Raw genomic sequence first — 23133 nt, 5'->3', positions numbered from 1 at the left:
AAAGTACCTGAGATTGTCTCAGTGGTTAAGCACCCCTGGGTTCAATGCACAGCACAAAACTTAATCAAGACTGAATGAACTGAAAGATGAAGGATGGGCTTACTGTATAAATCACTTAGTTGCTTTAGCCAGTGTGGACGTCAAAGATATGTCTTGGGAAGCACAGGGGAAAAGGAATGGGTACAGTTTGCTTCTATTTGCTGAGTCAAGAAAACTACTTCTTCTACCTATTTAAATCATCCTCCCTGTTTCACTCAGGCCCAGAGCAAAGAGGTATTCACCTGTGTTCTCACTGAAGACTGTATAAATTACACCTCTCTAATATTGTTTCCTGGGTAGTGTGGATTTTTTCTTTCTTTCTTCCTTCTTTCTTTCTTTTTTTTTTTTTCATTTTTTTTTTTACTGTAAATGTTACATTTAAAGTATTTTATTCTGATTTTAACCATTCTTGGTCATTACAATGGTGATTCTTTCCACCCAGATTGATTTCAACATAAAAGATTTTTTAAAATCTAATAGGCAAATGCACTTAATGTACCTTTTACTTACACTTACAAATAAATATTCTCTGTAACAATCCAATATCAGGTTTTCATAATAGAGGATAACATCCAATTAAGAAGCAAATAACTCCAATGTTTGAGAGTGTGACTAAATATATTTTTCACTGTGCCAGTTTTTTAATGAACATTTCTTGAGAAATGGAGTAATTAAACAATTATCTGTAGTCAAAATTACTTTGTATTAATAAATATCAAAATTACAAGTATATCATTCAAGCCAGTAATTTTATGCCCAATTATTTAGTTATGTCCTATAGCAGTGTTAAAATTTTATTTCCAAATCAAATGGTTCTATTTAGCTAGGTAGTATATTTCTAACCCCAGAAGACCCTGAGACACACACACAGCTAAGCCCAATGCATACCAAAGGTACCAATGTAATTACAGACCACATCCCACCAACTTGATATTCATTAAAGTATCTTCACTGCAGTAGATGATTTTTCCTTAATAAGTACTCTCAGGGTTATAATCAAACATACCTCCATAAGAAAGTTTCATGGAAAACAGTCTTCCGAAGAGTTAATTAATAGTTTCTTAGCAAAATAAAATTTTCATGAGTTTATTATCAACTCTTAATGGTAATTCACTCATGTATCCCCTAACTCCTTTGTTTTCCTAAGGAATCCACTCCAGAGATGTTTTTTTTTTTTTTTTTTTTTAAATTCAGTTCTAACTGAAAATCATAAAGAGGAATTCTACCTTTCCAGCTGTTGATACTTGAAGTTCCCTTCCCTCCAGCCTAATGTAGGAGTCAAGGTACATTCTTAACAACAGATGAATACTCTCTCACCGTCCTTTCATTTATTCATACATTGAACCAATAAAGTACAGTCTGGGGGCCTGGTGTGTGCCAGCCTGGTGGCTATTATAGGCCCTAAGATGACAGCAAGTAGCAAAAGAGGCCAGATTCCTGCCCTCCTAGAGTCTGTACTCTGGTGGAGAGCAGGCGGGGGTGAACAAGCCAAGGAGACCATTTCAAAGAATGGTCAGTGTCCCAAATAAAAGAAACTGGGGTAATGATGTAAAGAGTTACTTTTGTCCCTCTAAAAACATTTGAACCACTGTGTCAGTTTTATTTGGCAATCTGAATGTCAATGGTGTTTGGACGGGTCCTATATCATTACTAGGTTCCCATAATACTCAACTATAAAGATCCATGCTAAAAAAGAAAATACAGAGAAATAAACCATAGCATAACTTTGCAACGACACTTTCCTGTAAATGTTATAAATCAAGCAAGCAGTCACGTATCACACTGCACTGACAGCTAACTGGGGCTAGCAGAAGTTTGGAACATATTCCCACTTTAACAGATAACCCTGAATTTAACCTTAAAGACGGCACTTGCATGATCAGGGTCAGTGAGAACAAAGAACACTTATTTTAAGCTCCAAATGGTACAAGGCTATTTGTTCCCCCCAAGAAAGCAGTAGAAGTGCCTACAGCTTGGGCAGTTTGGGCAGACAATTGTCAATTAAAGTCGATTTTGATGATAAGCACCTTTCTATATTCAGATTCTGAGTTTTTGTATTACACAGAGGAACTGATAATCAAAAAAAAAATTCATACATAGTATAATCACTTTCTAATGAATAAGAACAATGCATAAGCTAGGTATGGTGGTGTGTGCCTATAATCCCAACAACTGGGGAGGCTGAGGCAGGAGGATCTCAAATTCAAGGCCAGCCTCAGCAATTTATCGAGGCCCTAAGCAACTTAGCAATATCTGGTTTCAAAGTAAAAAATAAATAGGGTTAGGGATGTTGCTCAGTTGTTAAGTGTTCCTGGATTCAATCCCCAGTACCAAAACAACAACAAAAAAAATCCCTAATATGTGGCGCTTAGTAGGTGCTCAATAAATACTTGCTGTAGGTTAATATGGTTTTCATTTTATTGCTTAGGTTTTGTATAATTAGGTCCTTTTCCACTTGAAGTGAATTTTTTGCTTATGTAAGTTGTATCTTTTCTATTGTTAACATACAATAAAAATACCTTTTGACAATAACTTCACCCCAAATAAACACAATTGAAGTAACTGTTCAATTGATATGAAGAATTGGTGCCCGCCCCCACAATGGCTAAATGGTAATCATCCTGCGGAATTTAGCTGTGCAGCCTCTATTGACAATGGCAATGAACATGTTCATAATAATAATAAGAGCTTGTTTTAATAGAACGTTCCACGCATTAAACACATTAATGACCCATGAAATAACTGTTTTATCTGTAACACATTAAGCAACATTGCTAAAAACAATGTATTAATTGAAAGTCTGCTATGTCTCTTAATGTACGATTTTTTCAAAAGTATGAAACGGCAGGAAAGTCATTTTGTAAAGATGAAAATAATTCAACTTCAAAATTAGAGTCATGCCAACAGTTTTAGGAAAAATAAAAACTTGTAAAACAAGCCTGGTAATTTATGATTTAAGAGTCTTATGAATATTTTAAGAGCTTATCATTTTCTTCTCTGCACGAGTATCTCCTATAGGACTTTTTTTTCCTAGTGCCTTAACAGGTACAGATACTTTCAGACTCTTCCTGTACTTCCATCTTTTTCAATTTCCTAATATTACATTGGTTATTATTTTGTGCACCACTGTAGCATTTTCTAGACACATGCGCTATCACAATTAAATTCAAAGCAAAATCAAACAGAAAACGCCAGTCCTCTACACGTGAAATATAATGTAGGGGTGGGGGGAAGTGTGTGAATTATCAGTGTGTTTTATAAATTCTCTTTTGGGGGGGCAATACAAAATATCAGACTAGAGACAATTATTTTACTGTCTGTTTCTTCGATATCAAAGAGAATTTTGAAATTCATCAAAGCTAACCTTCTGTTATGTACAACAGGCTAAGCTGAAAAGAATGTTAACAAGTTCAATTTTCATTCAATCAGCACTACTGCTCTCTGAAATGTTTCATTGCAGGAAAGAAATAAAAATAATCTATATGGTAATTATGAGGATGAATCCCCCAGTAACTTTCAGCTACATGAAAGGTCAGTTCTATTGAAGATATTTTATCAGTCCCTCGCACATACTCCTGTCCTGTCATTTCAAATCAGAACAGCATTTTATTTTCCCATTTACAGCTACCTGCAGAATTAAGTACTTAAGCCAAATAAGAAAAAAAAAAAAAAAAAAGGAGAAGAAGAAGAAATGTTGAATGCTGGCATAGGCTATAATAGCATAGAGATAAATCGTTCATCTGCTCTCTCTCAAGCCTCTGGGGCTGCAGATTTTTCTTCTCCTGGTGCACTGTGGGTATTCAAAACTTGTTCAACATGATTTCATTTCATTTCAGGCACTGCCTGAGAAAACTAAATTACAGAATCAATCATACAGAAGGTCAGAGTGAGACTTCATTACAAGTATTGCATGCTTGCATGAATATCTTTCATTTATGACTGACCCAATATGTCACAATAGCTGTCTAGTAAAAATAATCCACTTTCTGAAATTGATGTACTACTGATGTCAATGCTACTCAGCGGGCTGGGCAGATTATAGAGAGGTGTTAAAAAAAAATCCTTTGGAGCGCACATTGTAGATTTTTAGAATTGCGATCTTTTGTAGATTAAAATAATTTCCAGATGATCATCTGAACTGACAATAATGCTTAAGGGGAACGAATTTTTAAGCAAAATCTACAGTTGATTTTGACTTGCCAACCACATCCTGTTTCAAAACATACGTATCCACGACAAGCAAATCAAGGTTGTTCTTTGAAGCCACAAATGCTTCGACATTCAATTTTTCAGCAATTCACTTTTGAATACTAGGGCATTATTTGCATATTTTGAAATGTGAATGCTAATCATTGGGCTCTTTTTAATCCCCCTTTTTATGTTCCTGCTTTCTGTTTTTAAATATAATGGCATAAATTTAAGGAAGATAAACGTGTTGTGCTTGTTGTCAACAATAATGCAGCTAATCAGTAATGTGACAAAACTGTCACTCATTCTAAAGGAAAACCGATGAGGCTCTGAAAAAAAGCTGGTTCAATGCAACATATAAACAAGCTGGCTTTTCTTCTTATATGATAGTCTTAACGCACCATAGTAATCCTTAACAGACTGCCATATTCATTTGGATAATAAAACTTCTGCCTTGCATAAGGTAGGAAATATCCAACGTGCACTGGGAAGCTGAATGCATGAGGTAGAAAGTATTATTTATTATTTTTCTGGTGACCTTCCTCAGGGAAATCTCCGAGGAGGCTTCTGTGGAGTATTATGATGTAGCCAGCCAACTCGGTACCCGGAGGGAGATATAGAAGAACCTTGACATAACCTATTTTTAACCATGCCTCTGGCGATTCTGAATTCAAGTTTATAGGTGAACATGTCAGGTAGTCCATAGAACAAAGCCAACGACACATTGTATTCATCATAATTCTGTCCCAGTACATTTTATTTTTTCCAACATTTGTGATTTAAAATCCCATGACATTTCTTCAAGGTGAAATTCTACTAGAATTTTCAACAAGATTAGTTTGTTTCCAGCCCAAATAAATGGCATTCAGGTTCAGCCAAACTTCAAAAAGGCACCAATAAATGTGATGAGGTCCATGTAAATACCATGACAACAGCCTGCACTTAGCTGAAGTACCTATACTTTTAAAAATCAATGAAATAATTCAACTGCTTTAGTGATTAGCCCATACATTACAAAAGAAGCATTAAAAATTGAGTTCTCTCCCCCAACGCCAGTCCCTGAAAGCATTGTTCTTTAAGTGTATGTGAATATCATAATTATTTTATGATTCCATCTTTAGTTCTTTCCAATATAGTAAATTCAATTGACCATGAAATGAAATTTCATAGTCAAAATGCCTCCTTTACACTTTTTTATAGCAGCAATAACAGTTTTATAGCTTTAAGGCAAGGTAATTCATCAGATGTTTAATTTAAAGGCAGATTCTTATATTATTAATAAATATTTACCAATTTAATAAAGTACACATTTTAGCATACATTATATGGTCTCTTAACTATTTCTGCAACTTAAATGAGCCTGGCTGAGCCTCTATGAATAAATGGCACAGTCCTGGCAAACCTGGTTGGCGACTAAACACCCTTTTTTATTGTTATTATTTTCCAGACACAATGTTACAAGCCTGCCTGTAGAGGAAAGGGACGGAACCCTCCTTTCTAGTGTCAAAGGGACAAGAACGTAGGAAAGTCCACAGGAAACAATTATTTGTGATGTCGAGTAACGTTGATGAATACTTAATGACCATTTCCCGACTGCTCACTGCATTCTTTTTCTGACTTAAAAAAAAAAAAGTAAAAATAAAAACCCTCATGTTCAGCTTAAACACAAAAGATCACAGGCAAAGAAAATTATGTTGCAGCAATCCTATTTGGGAAAGTAATCTTGTATTTCAGAGAGCACACTGAATCTTTGCAAGGCTAATCCACTACATATTTTGCAATCATATGCTGTTATCTGGGGAATTAACAATGAAACCAATAAACATCACTGGCATGGTCCTAATGTGCAGAGAAATATGTAAACAAGCAAAAGGATTTGTTTTTTGTTATACCAACACACCTGTTTCATTTTATCAGAGTTTTTTTTTTTTTAAGCCCTATAAACTATTAATCTTGTTTTAAAATATCTGCTTAGTACCTCACCTAGACAGACACAAATGCATTACATACTATGGTGGAAAAAAACCTGACAATCTCAGCAGAAGAGTTTAAAATACTTAAGCAGATTTACTCTGGTGATTGCTGACTGTAATTGCACACCAAGAAAAATAGAATCAAAATTATTGCATTAGTAATCTTGGCTCTCCGGAGTGCCTTATTTGATGTTTATGACAATAAATAACATCATTAGATGCATTTCACACAATAACCCATTCTATATTTTCCTCTGCTGGTTATAAGCAATTATTATTTTTTTCTTTTCTCTGAATCACAGTTTGATATTTCATTTGAGGCAGGAGCAAATCATGTATCATCAACTTTACCTTGTAATCCAACAAGTTCAAAAGACCCAGGTACACCTGATAAAGGTTTCCATTTCTAAAATCTCACCTGGGTAATCTTTCAAATCAAGCACACCTCTGTATTCAACCAGAGGCAAAGGAAGACTGGCAACTTCCAAACCCATGAATCAGACTTCTTAAAAATTGTGTCATATTAGAAGGATCTCCTTGGTCATCCTCTTTTCTACAACTGTCAATCAACCCAATACCAGGTACTGATCCAGGACTGTGCCCACGTTTGAATGGTAGCAGACATAACAATCTACATGTCCACAGTGGACAAGCAGAAACATACTCCAGAATGAACACTCAGATCTTTATCTATGATAGTGCAAAAGATAAAAAGACTTTCAAGCAATAAATGTGGTGCCTACCATATGTAACCCACTGCTATGAAGCACACCATCTTGTTCCACAAGATTTCTTGAGATCGTAATAGAAGGAAGATCCAGGCTTTGAGGAGGAAACTGGGGTGTGAATTCGCTTCCCTGGGAAGGCAGTGGATCACTGAGAGCTTGAAAGGGTAGCAGTACATCAGGCATGCCCAGGGTGGGGTCCGACTCTGGAGGAGGTGTGATGGGTGGGATTTCAAACTCCTCGTCCCCCAGGCTTGGCGTATGGAATGTCTGCTAAAAGGAAACAAAATATAGATATCCTCACATTCTGTTCCTTATATTTTTTATTCCTCCTTCGAGGGAAGAAGAAAGACTTTTCATGAAAACACTACATATGTAGGCCAAATATTTATTTCTCAAATGAAAACATCTTAAACACAGATTTCCATATATAAAGTTTTGCTGATCATTCTGATTAAAGATTTAAGTCTCATTATCATATGGTTTTAATGGAGTATCAGTATTAACAGTTTTTTAATGCGTACTTAATTAGCAACATCTGTCTTTGTTGTTAGTTGGAGCATCAGCGACATTAGATTTGGCTATATAACAAATTGCCACTTTATTGATATGTTAGTGAAACAGCTCAAACTGCTTACACGATCCACATGCTTCATAAAATGCTGACGATTTTGTGGTGCACACATACACAGCATTAATCCAGAAGTGAACATTACACATATTTACTTTCTGCCACAATCTATAAAACAAGTAATATTAAATTTGCGGTTTGGTTTTTTAATTTCCTTATTGGTATATTCCCAAGTGCAATGAATGCTTCCATGGAAATTGTGTGTCATGCAACGCTTTATATAAAGATTATCAGAGCTCATATTAAAAGGCACCATGCTTGTATTTAAACTAGAAGGAGGGTTATTTTCTTTTATGTGAACATTTTAATATGTGTTTATCGAAACATTTTCTAACAGTCTTCAACTTTTAAAGACTACCTAGAGAGCACAGAGCTATATTGATATAGACATACTAATGACATCGATGTTGCTCACTTGCTTAGACAAGTGTGACATCTCAAAACTTAAGTACATCTTCATGAATTGTTTTTCTTCCCTGCTACGGAGATTCTGTGTTTTACGGTAGGTTCTTTTACGTAAATCAGGGCTGCCTCACTCAACCATAGGAACCATCTTTCTTAGAAAATAATTGGATGTTTGGGGAAGAGGGGAAATCAAGGTACAGAAAGAAAAATGAATAAATATATATTATATATATAATAACATGCATATATAAAACATATATAGCATATGGAATGTCTGCTAAAAGACATAAATATAGTTACCCTCACATTCTGTTCCTTATATTTTATAACATATATATGCATGTTATTATATATAATATAATATATATTATATATTATATTATATAATGTATATATAATATATAACAGGTATGTATATTTTTTATATATTTATGAGTTGTGTGTGTATATATATATATATGCATATATATATATATAGTAAGCCACCCACATATTTTTTATTCCTAGCTCAGAGGGTCAAAGTTATAGTTCGTTTATTATTAATAATATTTGAAAGCATGAACTTGTGCAAGTTAATTGGAGTCTGCTATTATAGGCCCTGAAAACTAATTAAGAGTTAAAAAGCTTCATTCTTCAAACTATCAAGGATGATATCATATAGTAAGCATTGGGGAAAAAAAAAAGAGAAACAAACTCTAGGGGAGAAAAAAGCAACGAAAAACACTTCTTACACATAGAACCTGTCAGATACTATTTCCATCTCCCTGGAAATAAAGAGATCACAGCTGTGGGGATCTGTGTTGGGACAACTAATCACCTTGAGGTTCTTAGCAGAGTCAATAAATGCAAAACACAGCCTCATAAGAACACATCTGAAAGCCAGAGTGAAATATTAGATTTTTTTCCAACGTATGCATTCTTACAATGACCCCGAAAGATGTCAATTTCTTACTGCGTTACCCCGAGTTCTCAGCAACAAAGGGATGAATTGGCCACAAACGTGGTTGGCTAATGAACGTAACCCTATGGCTGCGTTTGCCGTTATTTTGGCACTAATGTGGTCTAGTAACAGATGCAACTGTAATTTGTGACTCATTTGCTACCCCATTACTGCTTAATGAAATCTAACATATCACATTAACAATACGGATAAACACTCATTCTTGATATGTGGCATTTGGCTGTTTTCATTACCACTGTAATTAACACTTGAAATATTATTTCAATAAATATTTAAAGTACTTTAAAAATGGTCAGGGTAATCATGACACAGATAGAAAACATAAAGCTAATGTGTGAATTTCAAACTTAGAGTATCGGAGTCCCTGTAGTGTTATCTTCAGGACAATATTGATGTGAAGGGAACTGGTTTCAGGCACAATTTAGACTTTACAGCATGCAGACCTACAGTCCTCCTGAATTAGTTTGCACTCATTAAAATGTTAAAATACCAAATAAATTTACTTTTAATGCAGTGATTGGGAAATTAGGCACAGGCTATAATGTGGTGATACGTTAACATTTACTTGGGCCTTATGTTTTGATTGAGAGATATACAGTGAAATCATTACATAAGATTACCTCTTAAACACTGCCGTAAAGCATGTCTTATGCCAGGCAGTCAAAATTAAAGAGGTTTCCATTTTTTATTTTTGTTAAGGAATAGAGAGATGTCTTATATATCATAGGTCCCCATGGTATCATTTTTCAAAAGACAAATTAATTTTAAGTTAGAACTTCGTGTATTGCTATATGGGAACCTAATGAAACGATAAAATAACACAGTCACATATAACCAGGGAAATGCTAAAATCTTAAAGCCTCTTTAAAGAGAGGTAAAATATTAAATATAAAGTGAAGTATTCTGCAGGGAAAAGGAAAAAGAGAGGCAAAATATTAAAGTTAAGCATTCTATTTCCAAAACGCTGGCTGAGAGATGATAAAAAAGAACCATGTGTGACATCAACAATAAAAGACCCTGACTTCTGTAACTCCGCCAGATGACCAATATCAGACTAATCATTTGGAGTTTATGTGATTATTTTTGCAGATACCGACTTCTCCATGTTTACCTTGAACATGTTAAAGTAGAATGTACATGGTTAAATACCATCTGTACTGAAATGTTCAAAACATTTGTTCCTTTTGATAAAAATGCAAATCTGGAGAACTGTTGTATCAACATATAACAGCCAATGTCTGACACGGTGAATTATCACAGCTGGAATCAAATTGTCTCTGAACAGCTGCTGGCAGTAGAGCTTTCATCAATGTTTGATTCAAATGTAGGGAAAAAAAATCCTACAGAATGAAACATCATGTTGTCCTTACAGATGGGGTTTGTGTTCATTATCACAAACAACACAGCAGCCAGCGCCAAACAATATTCGCTACCTAAGCTGCCTTCCTGGTTAGGGATGACGACGGTCACTGTAAAAAACGATTCATCCACGAAGACCCTCCATTCTTGATTCCCCATTTATTCTAATAATTTCTCAGCGTTAATTTCTTTCATATCACTTGCTTCCCGGTACCAAGATCATTTACAAAGCCATTATTATTTTCATCCTCTGGGGTCAAACCAGTTCAGTTTCCTATATTTGAATGTATTTGGAAAATGAAGACTTTTTATTACATAAGCCGCTAGAGGAAATGTTCCATTTGGACCAATTTCACACTTCTGTTTGTTCCTATTTGAAAATCTTAAATCTCACACAGGCCACCATTATTAGGGAACCCTTTCTTTGGTGTAATTAACATCCAGGTTTTTGTAGAAAGTAGACCAGTAAGACCAAAAAACAGTTCTAAGTCAATAATAGGAATGTGGTTAAAAAATACATATATCTCAAGAAGACCATGTTTGTTCCATGTGCACTCCCATAACTGGATTACGAACCCAGAGCCCATGTGGTGCTGCATTCAGATTCCACCACCCAGCTTTCCCAGCTACAACCATGTCTTGGAACACACCCATGCATTTAGTCAATAAATTTTTATTGAGTACCTACTACATACAGCCAAGGACTGTGCTAAGCTCTGAGGCCCCAACATGAACTAAAACCCTCATTTTGCATTGCCCCATCAACTCTCCAAAAGACTATGATACTGCTCTGCCACAGTTTCCCAAATCATGGCAACTTAATGAAATTACCTCTAGAGAAATATGAAGTTCAAATATCTTCTATTAAAATTCACTTCTAGCCTCATTTCCAAAACAGTTACTTATCTGCTTAGATACCAATATAGTTTCTGTGTGTATATGCGTATTAACATAATTTATTTTTGTTTTCATGGATATTTTTTCAACAATTTTTTTTTTTTTTTTGCACAAATTTAGGCACAGAAGCAATAGAAGCAATGGATAAGTGATAAACTTTTGTCTGGTTATTTTCTTTTCGGGTAGGTTTTTCTTATTTCTCCTTCAGAGTCATTACCTTGGGCCACATGAGGGAATGCAAACTATCAAATTTATCTCACTCTCTTATGTGACTCTCAAGCCTATCAAATTACCTAAATAACAGGCAAAACACGAAGGGACACCATTGTGACAGACACCTACCTCGCTGGCAGCAAAGAATGTGTTGTTGGCTTCTGCCATGCTCATGTAGTTATTATTATTTCCAAACTGAAAGAAAAAAAAAAGATGGTTTTATGTTAATGTGGGGCTTAATAAGAATCCTGGTTTTGAAAGCTCAGATACCATTTAGAAAGAATGTCCCTGTTAGGAGAATGGGGTCAGGGATAGGGGTCTCCCTGAGATCAAATTCAAAACAGGAAAGATGTCAAAGCGCAGCCCCGCTGACAGCTAGTTCCCTTGGAAAATAAAGCACGGAGTTAAGCTAACTCAATAATTCTAGGAAATAGTTTTGTTTCTCATCAAGACTAATAGTGAAGGGAGACAATTACAAACACCAGGCCAACCTATCACCACGGTGTTGTTTATCGAACTGGCACTTGCCAGAGGTTAGGAGAAGAGTTTCCAAGAGAATCACCTTGACACATTTTAAAGCATGTTGGGATTTTAGAGCTTACTTTTCAAGAACAGATGTCACAAGTGTGGGTAGGTTAAAAATGTGAATTAAAGGGAATAAAATTCAATTCCCAGGACTCAAATTCTATTTTCTAAGTGAATGAGGTGTGGCACGAATATAAATAAATAAGACTAAAGAAAAAAATTTTTAAATCTCCAGAATTTAAAGAAGCCATATCTATATCCATCGGAGCTGCTGAAAACAGTGATATTTAATCTCTCAATGTAACATTAAATGCAAAGAGGTTTAAAAAATAAGCGGGATCCTATGAACACAGCAATTTTTTATTTTATTCCCTAACACAATAGCCCATTCATATCATCACAAATAAGACTGTATCAGCATTTCAGACTTAAGCTCTTTACTTCTAGGGACCTGTTATCAAAATGTAAAACTTGGGTTTTGGGCAGAAATGTATTTTTGGGTTCAAATGGTATAAATAGGCACATTTTGTTGCCTTAAACATTCTGTTATCAGTCTGGCAATATGGAAAGGTTCTGTGGGCGTAATTACCTAGAGCTGTATTATTTTCATGATTTTTAAATGGTATAAGCATGGACTATTTATAAAGCATATTATTTATGCATCAAATTATTTAATTATTTAATGCATCAAATTATTTAATGCATCAAATAAAACAAAGGTTTGGTGTCCAAAGGGTGAAATGTATATAGCTATTCTTTCAATCTAAAACCCACATAGAGAAATAGGAGGGTATATTGACAGATATACAGATACAGATATAGAGATATAGAGAATAAACAGAACACAGATGCGAATATATAGATATGGAAGACCCACATAATCCTCCTCTCCATAAACTGATAAACACTTATGGGGGGGTGCTCTCAGCCTGACTCTGAACCTACAGATAGGGGATTGACATGCTACACTTTATCATGTCAGGGATCCAAGAACTAAGCAGGATTTATAGGAAAGACTAATGGTTCCAAAGTGCTGTTACCATCCAGAGCAGAAAATTCTCCCCTGTGGAATGACACCTCAACACACACACACACACACACACACACACACACACACACAAGTTACCATCAGGAAGGTTCTCCTCCAGCACTTGGATTCATTTGGGTAAATGTCTTTACAAGGATTTCTCAAAAATGTATTAGCTATCCCTTAAGGCGGGCCTTTCTCTGGCTTCTCTGAATCAAACACATGTGCACCAGTGCACGTGGATGTACACACACACACACACACACATTTTCCTCATTATTCCACTATGCCAAATACATGCAAAAAAAAAAAAAAAACAGTAAAGGTTTCTGTCATGAAGCTTTTGATGTATGAATGATGCCAGAATTAAAAGCTCAGGCCTGTAATCAAGTTTTGGGGGGAATATAAAAGAGAATCCGGTATATTCCATGTTCCAATCCTGCCCCCCCCAAAAAAAACCACCCGACAGCCCGTATAACAACTTTAACGTTATTTAAATGTAGGTTTTGTTGGGGAATTAGAAATCCATTTAAGGCAAACAGCTCATTATCAGAGAGTATTTTTTTTTAAGATTAAACTCACTTATTATCTAATAGCACCTAAAACAACAAAGAAAAATAAAATGGCTATTAAACTAAGGGCCTAAACAATTCAAAAAACAAATTAAGCTTAGAATGAAATAAGAACTGGGTTAGAAATCCTCTTCTGAACAGTTAGTATGCGAATGTAATTACTGAAGAAACTACAGCTAATCAGCTGTGAATTGTATCCATTAATTAGTATTTGCCCTGGAGAAATGAGAAAAATCAGTAACAACCCTGGCACCGCCATGTGCTGAGGAGCCCCACGCAGGCCACAGCGTTGAGTCAAGCAGGTGGCTCTACTGGTCCACGTAATTTGAAAAGCTCTCACCTGAAGTACTGAGCTGGCATTACAAAGCACTCCTTGCCTATCTCTTGTATCTGCAGAAGGCCTTAATTAATGGCTTTTAATTTGGAAACACTCGGTGATCAGGGGGGAACAGTTCTAAATCATTTCAAAGAGATGTAAAGGCTTCTACTCTATTTTGAGTGAGATGCCTCCTGGCCTAAAGACTTGCAGCCCACAGTGGTCACTCTCCTGCACAGATGGCTGGAACTCTGGTTCAGAGCAGGTAGGAGAGTCAGATAAAACACAAGGCAGCCAGTTAAATTGGACTTTCAAATATACAGCTCCCCCCCCCCCAGGATAAGTATATCCCACGTACTACTTGGGATATACCTATACTTTATCTGAGATCCAAATTTAACTGGGTGTTGCCTATTTTGATTTTCTAACCACCCACTGTGGTGGATAGACTAATTGGAATAAAAGGGCGTGTTCCATTTGATGAGCTTATTTCTTAATGCTAGCTTCATTTGATTTATTTCATTTCAAAACATGACCTCTGAATCCTGATTTACTTATTTGGTGTTAAGAACAGATCGGATTCTGAGAGAAAAAGTACTGCTTTGGGGCAGATCACTAGTATAATGACCTCAGAACAATTAACTTTAAGTGAATTATGTACAATTAAATTTACTTTATGTTCTAGGGGACGGTGACAGCCATAAACACATTATGCTACAAAACCCCTCCAGGTCCACAGGGAGGGGCTTTAACTGGGTTCGACACTGTCACCCCCAGAATAAACAATGCCTGGCATATTAGAAGCACTCCCATATTTGTTGAGAAGAGGGAGGAAGGCTGACTCCATTTAATCTTGAGTGCCTCGTCATCACCCCCTTTTAACTGGGGTCATTTATCACTTACTTCTTAATAAGAAAAACAATAATAATGAAAATAAGAATAAATAGTTAGCCCAGGGAAGCCCGCTATATACATTATTTCATTTAATTTTCCAAAGTGGGACTAAATGTAATCTATTTTCCTAACAACCAGCAAGGTAAATATAATTATGATCCCTACTTCAAAGATCGATACACAGAGGCTGCCCGAGGTCAAGCAACTTGCTCTAGATGATGGGTTCAACATGGAAGTCTGACATCCCTCCTACCTCATGCTCTCTATCCCTTGTGTTCCAGTCTCCACAAAAAAAGTAAACATTTCACTTCGTGATCAATTCAGTTTTAATATTTTATTGCTATTATTTTACTCAAAGCTAGAATTCCCAGGGGGTATTTGAAGAGACCCCATTCTAATGTTTTTTGAGAAAAGGGTTCCATAGTCCATCGAGTTTGGAAAAGGATGCTTGATGTGTCACAATGCCCCATGAGGCTCTAGGCTCTGAGAAGTCCCCTGTTTACGACAGCTGTGTCTAGGCACTGTGCTGGACGCTGGAGACAGAGTAGTGAAAAAGATGCATATAGCATTACATATAGCTGACATTTTTAAGTGGGAGACAAAAAATAAAATAAGATCTTTGGATCACCTCCTTTTATTTCTCCCACAAATACCCTCACCCTTTAGAAAACCTTGCTATCTTCTTCTTTCACTTTCCCTAAATCCCTCTTTAAAAACAAAAACTAATACCCTAATTTAATACCAAGGTAAAACTTACGCATTTTATAAATCAGGTAAATAAGAATTTCTAAGTGATCCATCTTGTATCTGTTTAATTTGGGCTATTTCCAAATTTTTGAGATGATAACCCCTCTGCTGATGTTCCTTCAAAGATCCCCGGTTCAATCATGTAGGAATCATTCAAGCAATTTCAAGAGTCAGATTAAAATACTCCAAATAAGCTAAATGAACGTCCAGCGAAGCAGTTAATTACTCTGAAGGGCATACAAAAACATTATCAAAAAAAAAAAAATCAGCCCGTTCCAAGTGTTTTATAACAAGCACATATACGGGGCAATGGTCACTGCAAGGCGCGGGCATCTGACATTTATGAGGAGCGCAGTAGTGATAGGTCCTTTTCCACTTTGCTAGGCTCTAATGGATGTGATCCCCAAAGATACAGTCCCTGAAGATATCATTATAAAGCAGAACTAAATTACTCTGCATGCCAAACTTCTGTATCTTAATAATCTTATAAAAGAACATCTTCATTGTACTTGGAGGTAGATTTGCTTTCGCTGCTTGACGAGTAATTATAGCTTCAGCAAACACAATTTATGAAGGACATCAATTAAAAAGGAGCATCCGCAGGATTTTTTAGAAATGTATTAGAGACCATGGTGTTCGTGGCCCGTCTGACCGTGTGAAGTGCCAAAGTAAATTAATGCAGATTGTTAAGTCCAGCTCATCCAGCAAAAGGCTTGGAAGGAAGTAGAAGAGCAGAAACAAAAACCCATCTGTAATCACAAGACGAATACTTCAGCTTGATGAGTCCACCCAACCTCATTTTCACTGAAATTATTTTGACACCCATGTGAAGAATTGTGTAGACTTCTAATAAAGCAGCCTTAACGACAGAGGCTCAAACAGCTCAATGGCAAATTTAAGCCTAAAAAAAAATAATAATAATCCTTTGAATTCTCTTTTCTGTTTTCCCATCAGATTTGTTAGCAGACACCATCCAATTTGATGCCTCACTACGGACATCTGTCAAGTTGCTCACACAAATGAACTGTGCCATGACAGATCAAGTGTGCCAGGCCCTGTCACATGATGGGAAGGCGGCACCCTGAGGTCCACCTATTCCCAGAGGCTTTGCTCACTGCCCCCTGGAAAAGAACTGACCCAGGATAATCAAGTTGTGACCAGTTTGAGCGGCGGTCATTCCGTTCAAGATCTAAAGCCCAAAGGAGCAAAACAAGCCAAGATCGTTAAAGATAACAACACTGATGATCATCATGGGGATCTGGAGCACCATAGTAGGAACAGAGAAGGACCCAATAACAATGATCCTCTACACCAAAGGTTAGGCGTCCTTACAATAGTCTGGAAAGAAAAACTGCAGTTATACCGTGAGGTATAACTACAGGGCAATCCGTGTGTACACCAACACATTTAGTTCCCAACTTAAGATGATCTGCTATGCATTCCCTAGAAACTACACTTTTTTGAAATTTGATCTTTTCCCAGCTGGTGATATGCAGTGGGATGCTTCCCTGAGACACTGGGCAATGGCACCGCACCACAGCTCCCCATCAGCCCCGCGATCAAGAGGGGAACAACCAACAACTGATGCTCTACGGTGCACTGTGTCGTCAGCACTTTTTTGGATACAGTTTTGTATTTTTTCATCTCATCATGCCTACAAAATGCCCACCTGTGTGTGTACACAACACATTCAACATATTATTGTAAAATAGGCTTTGTATTAAACGTTTTGCTTAACTGCTGTAAGTTAATGTATGTGTTCCCAGCACTTCTACGGTAGGCAAGGATCAGCCATCATGTTCGGCAGGTTAGGTGTATTGAATTAGTTTCCAACTTAGGACGTTCTCAACTTGTAGAATTTAAAATTGTGATATTTTCAATTTAGGATGGGTTCATGACCCCATCCATCGTTAAGTCAAGGAGCATCTGTAACTTACACACGTTTGCTGCTAATTATGTATATGCAATTATGGCTGTATCTATACATGCAGAGAATTACACACACATGCACACTTGCCATTCTACATGCTAAAACATCTGGTGGGTGACGGTCTCCTAAGCATAGGACTCACACACACATCTGCCTACACCCTCTCCCCCAAGCCTGGTGCATCCACAATCTTCACCATCTCCCTTGAGGGGGAACGGACTCAGTTTCAATGACTGGGGCCAAATCATTTTTGATCCTAGTCTTTCTTTTCTTTCCCCCAACAAACTGTCAGAACTCTGCTGGCTCAGCCTTCCAATTTATACCCAGAGCGGACCACCTGTCTCTCCCTCCACTGGCCCTGCCCATACCTGAGCCAACCATTTCCTCCTGACCACTGCAGCAGCCTCTTATGGGTCCCTCTGACTCCATCAAACTCCCCAGGCCCTCTGAAGAATCTAAGTCAGACGGTGCCATTCCTCTGCTCTGAACTTTCCACTGGCTTCCCACTGGCTCGGGGAAGATGCACACGTCCTTACAATGGCCGGTTTCTTCTCTGACCCCTTGGCTAGCGTTCTTCTCTGCTCACAATACTTTACCCTGCTGTCTCCTTGCTGATCCTTCAATGACCCAGGCATGCGCCCATCTCAGGGCCTTTGCACCAGGTTTCTTCTCCCTGAATCATCCTGTCTCCAAATGTCCCCAAGGCTCACTCATCCTTTCCTTTGGAACCTTTTCTCAAATGTCACCTGCTTGCGACTACACTACCAAATTTCTGTGCTCCACCCCAGCACGTTCAGGCTTGTCCCCTACTCTGTTTACCATTAACACTTTCAACATCACATAATATACAGTTACTGTCTTTCTCCCCTGCCCCCACTAGAATATAAATTCAATTAGGAGGAAAATATTTTGTTATTGTTTACATGATGCCCCAGTGCCAGGAAGAGTATTTGGTGAAAATCTCTACTGAATGAATGAACAAGTGAATTCCTGGGTGTGAAGTGCTGGTACTTGGTACTGCTTTCCAAATCCATCAGGACACAGCTGACGCTCTTGCAATTCAAGTGAAAGCAAGAAGCCCAGGGGCCACCACCACTGTTGTTCCCCAAGCCACATCTACAGGCAAAAAAAAAACTGGCTGTAGGAAGACATATATTCTAATAAAAGAAATATTTTAAACTGGAGATTTCTAGTTAGGAAAAAGTTTTATTCTGGAAAATGCTCTTTGCAGTTAAATTGGGAAATAATGCATAATGTTCTATAGCACAGTAGGATAATGAGGGTTGACAACAATTTTATCTCAAAAATATCTAGTAGAAAGTACTTTGAATGTTTCTGATACAAGAAAGTCATATATATGCCAATTACCCTGATCCGATCATCCCACAGTATATACATGTATTGAAATGTGTCAATTACTCCATAAATACATATGGTTACTAAGCATCAAGTAAAAATAAAAATGTTAAAAGTAAATAAAATGCACTATTTTTTTTTTTTTGCACTAAGCTTTTGATAATAAAAGGATAGGAGTGGGCTTTTAGGGATGGATGATTCAGGTGGTTAAATACAAACTGCAATGAATAACACAGACTCTGGCCTGGAGGAAAAACCCCAGGGAAAAGGGAACCAATACCTGATGTCTAAGGGGTGAGGATTCAAATACTAAATTTGGTATTTTCATAATAAAATAATCTAAATCACTGTTTCTTCACATGTTGTGCCAAGGACCAGAGAATAAACAGGTGCAAGTAAAAATGCAAATTACAGCCAGGTGTGGTGGTGCATGCCTGTAATCCCAGTGGCTCAGGAGGCTGAGGCAGAAGGATGCAAGTTCAAAGCCAGCCTCAGCAACTTAGCCAGACCCTAAGCAACTCAGCAAGACCCTGTCTCTAAATAAAATATAGAGAGGGCTGGGGATGTGGCTCTGTGGTTAAGCCTGTCTGGGTCCAATCCTTGGCATCAAGAAAAAAAAAAACTGTAAATTACCTGAGCCTCACCCGGAATTCACTATATCAGAATCTCAAGGCAGTGAGTGGGACCCTAATATCTACATTTTTAAAATAAGTTTCTCAGGAACTCTACACCCCACTAATATTTGAGAAGTACTAGACCAAGTTCATTTTGGACTAACATAGTAGAAATTTCTTTTATAAAATAAACTTTTCTAAACAGCTAAGGGTGATCTTGCAGAAATGCTGATGCAACACAAGCTGTTTTGTTTAAGGGACAAAGGCTTAGCTCAAGTATTTACCATCTCTCTTCTCCCCTTCCTGCTCTCAGGAAAATGCAATAATTTTCGAGGTGACCCCCCACCTCCTTTCTTGCCCTCATCACTGGAGGAAGGCCAGGAACATCCAAAATTGGATCAAGTAGAGAATGCAAGTTCCACTGTTAGATTTTTAACAAGTTCTGTGGACCCACACAAGTAGTGACAATGCCTAAACATATGGACCCAACTCAAACACAGGGCCTTTGGATTTTCATGATCTGGACACATTTGAGTCTGTGAATCACATAACCATCTGGATGAGTTAAAAGTGGCAAGAAAAAAAAAAAACACCCTCTCAAACTCAACTACACTTATAAAAATGTAAGTAGAGGAGAGGATACTAAATTTGCAGAATCAAGGGGTGGGGGTTTGTTGGTGGTGTTTTAAATAGCCAAAAAAGAGCAATCTTTGGGACTGGCCAATGAATCCTTACCAATATATACAGAATAGGAAAAGGTCCAGTTTTCTTTAAACACACACCAACAATAAAAGCCAATGGTAACACCTCTGCTGTGTGGCACATCTTTTACATAAACTTGGCTTATCTCCTCTACTTCCTCCTAAAAGCCTTTCTTTCAAGACAGTACCTAGTAGATGCTAATCAGTTGGATATATTTGGGGGAATGTATCTATCTACTTCTTTGTAGATGCAGAGAAGTAGAAGATGTGATTGCTGCTTTGAAGGGATGTCAACCTGGTTGTGGTGACAGGATAAAAGAAAGGATCAATGTAAGAACCAACTGGTGACAAACAGTCTTCAAATTTAGGAGAAGAAATCAAAAAGAAATGGCCTCCAGAGGAACGAGCCTGGAGGAGGGACAGTCCCAGGAAAAGCGCATGGGGTGAGCAAAGCTGACCACAGAAGCATGAACAGGATCTGCTCACGGCACAAAGCAGAGAGCCATGTTGGCCACAGGAACAGTGGAAGTGAGCTGAGACAGGCAGTATGAAGCCAGCCTCTTGTGGGCCTTGAAAACCAACCCTACTCTTCTGAAATGTACCCAACAGAACGGTGTATTGGAGGGAGGAGGCAGAGAGATATATAAAATCCAAACTTGAGCACATCAATAATCTGAGGAGGACAAAATTCATATTGAGAAGACTAGGAGCAACAAGACCAGTTAACCCTCCGAGGCTGGTATGAGGCTGCAGGTGTCTACACTGGGCAGAAACGACAGTAGGATGAATGAAATACAGGGAGCACTTCACCATGCCTCAGATGCTGGCTTGAATTCCAAACCCAACAACCTAGTTGTGGGATGGCCAGCATACTGCCTAACTTGTCTTAAAGGCAAGTTCAAGATCCCAGGTGAGCTACCTGCCAGCTGTGTAATCGTGCACAAGTTATTTAGCCTCAGTGCACTTCAGTTCCTCTGCCTATAAGACAGAGATAAGAACAGTATTTGCCTCATACAGAAACCCTGAGGATGAAATGAGCTCTTGCAAATAAAGCCATCTTTTCTATCTGTATTAATAGCCAAGGTGATGTTCCAATGAGCTTTGCAGAAACCAAAGCACATCTGTTTTACAAATTGCTATAGCTTATGTGATCATGCAGGAGAGTTTTACTACTTAAAGACCTTAAGTGGCCTCCAATGGCATTAAGGGAAAATGCAAACCCCTTTCCATGGGCAGTAAGTCCCTATATAATCAGGCCACTGGCTCCCCCAAACCTCCTCCTAAGAGGGCTGCTCTGGGTCACCAGGCTCTAGGCACACGGCTCTGGCTACCCCTCAGTCCCTTCTCTGGGTCACCACACCAGCTATTCTTGCCTGGACCCCTCAACCCTCTATCTTTATGCATAGGGTCTTGTTCAATGTCTGCTCCTCAGAGAGGCCTCCCCAGATCAGCTTAACAGAAACACAAACACACACCCCCATCCCCAGTCTCTTTCCCATTCCCCAGCCCTACATCTCACTAGAGATATAAAATCCCTTACAAGTTGCTGGTTTCACTATATGTATCCATCTGTTTACTCTCTCTCCCTCCCCACCCCACTAGAATGTTGAGTCCCTGATGACAAGGGATTCCTTTGGTTCAGTGCTGTTTCCCCTAGCCTTAGATAGTGGGCCCAATCTGCTGAATGCCATGAGTGAATGAGTGAGCCAGAAAGATCCAAGTTCAAATCCCAACTCCATCACTTCCAGCTACGTGTCATCAGGTAAGCTGTGTCATGCTTCCTCTCCGAACCTGTTTCCTCATTTCTAAATCAGAAATGCTTTGTGGGAATGGATTGTGTATGAAACCTCCAGCCAAGGGTCTCATACAGGAGAGGCAAATGATAAATGTCAGCAAGTTGAGGGCAAGAAGCCAGGGAAGAAAAGAATTCAATAATCTGGGGAAAATAAATGGGTTATTGAAACATCTCAGATAATATTTATTAGGAGCTCCCTATACAACCGACACAGTGGGGCCAGGCATAGTGGCTCACACCAGTAATCCCAGTGACTCAGGAGGCTGAGACAGAAGGATCATGTTCAAGGCCAGCCTCAGCAAGTGAAGTGCTAAGCTACTCAGTGAGATGCTGTCCCTAAAATAAAATCAAAATAGGACTGGGGATATGTTTCAGTGGTCGACTGACCCTGAGTTCAATCTCCAGTATGGCTTCCCCCAACAACAACAACAAAAAAAAAGACACAGTGGTAGATAAGTACTGGATTAAAATGTGAAATCTATTTTCTACTTAAGAAGAACTCTAATGGAAGAAAACAGATATGACTCCATGTGACAAGTGCTAGGCTAGGGACATGCAAGGTACTCTCCCAATAAAGTCAGCAAGTTTCAAATTAGAAGAATTAATTTGAGTGGGTCTTGAAGGATGTGTAGAAGTTTGCCTTTGAGAGACAAGAGCCCTTTGAGAGAGAAAACTACTTAGGCAAAAGTCCACTGTCATAAAAATAGGCCTGGCAGACCAAGAAATGGACATGCACACATTTTCAGCACAGCACAAACATTATTCCTATGGGGGCCCCTAAATATAGACTACATTTTGAGGAGGTTTAGCTTGAACATGCATGTGGATGAAAGGAAACGTGTCCATGTTTAGAGGTGGAGAAAGACTGAACCCAAAGAAGGAAGAGCAGCCCACAACAGCAGAAGACAAGATTCGGAGTAGCATTTCCAGAAGATGAAAGTGCTGCCTATTCTGTGTATCTTCTATAGTATTTTGGCAAATTAGTGGATATCTCTCAAAGACAACAACATCTTACAAAAGAAATGTGCTCAGCCTGCTTTGAGTTTTGTGAGAACCACTGAAATGACAGCTAAAAGTGGCCATTAGTCTAGCTGGAATAGGGGGCTACTTTCTTTGATGCTGCTAGAAGAACCAGAAAGATCCCTTCTCTGTGGCGCCAAAGAGCTGACATTTACATGCAAATTTCTATTACCAACAGAACATCCCTTGGATTTAGAAAGGGCTATGACCTATGATATAAATCTGCTGGCAGGAATAACAACTTA

At 38.0% G+C, this 23133-nt stretch overlaps 1 protein-coding gene across 1 annotated transcript in view; it reads right to left on the bottom strand.

Annotated features, from left to right (window-relative positions):
- The window catches only part of Tox3 (TOX high mobility group box family member 3), a 104630-nt gene that overhangs the window by 19548 nt on the left and 61949 nt on the right, over positions 1-23133 (bottom strand). Inside the window, exons 2-3 of the mRNA XM_015488738.2 lie at positions 11521-11586; positions 6944-7198 (exon numbers count right to left, since the gene is read on the bottom strand). Of these exons, the coding sequence (XP_015344224.1) occupies positions 6944-7198; positions 11521-11565 (300 nt within the window). The 5' untranslated portion in view covers positions 11566-11586. The remainder of the gene's footprint in view (positions 1-6943; positions 7199-11520; positions 11587-23133) is intronic.

Source organism: Marmota marmota, unplaced genomic scaffold (assembly GCF_001458135.2).
Source record: "Marmota marmota marmota unplaced genomic scaffold, marMar, whole genome shotgun sequence".
NCBI classification, from domain to species: Eukaryota; Metazoa; Chordata; class Mammalia; order Rodentia; family Sciuridae; genus Marmota; species Marmota marmota.
Note: the sequence above shows the minus strand (reverse complement) of the source record. Positions and strands in the feature narration are given on the sequence as shown.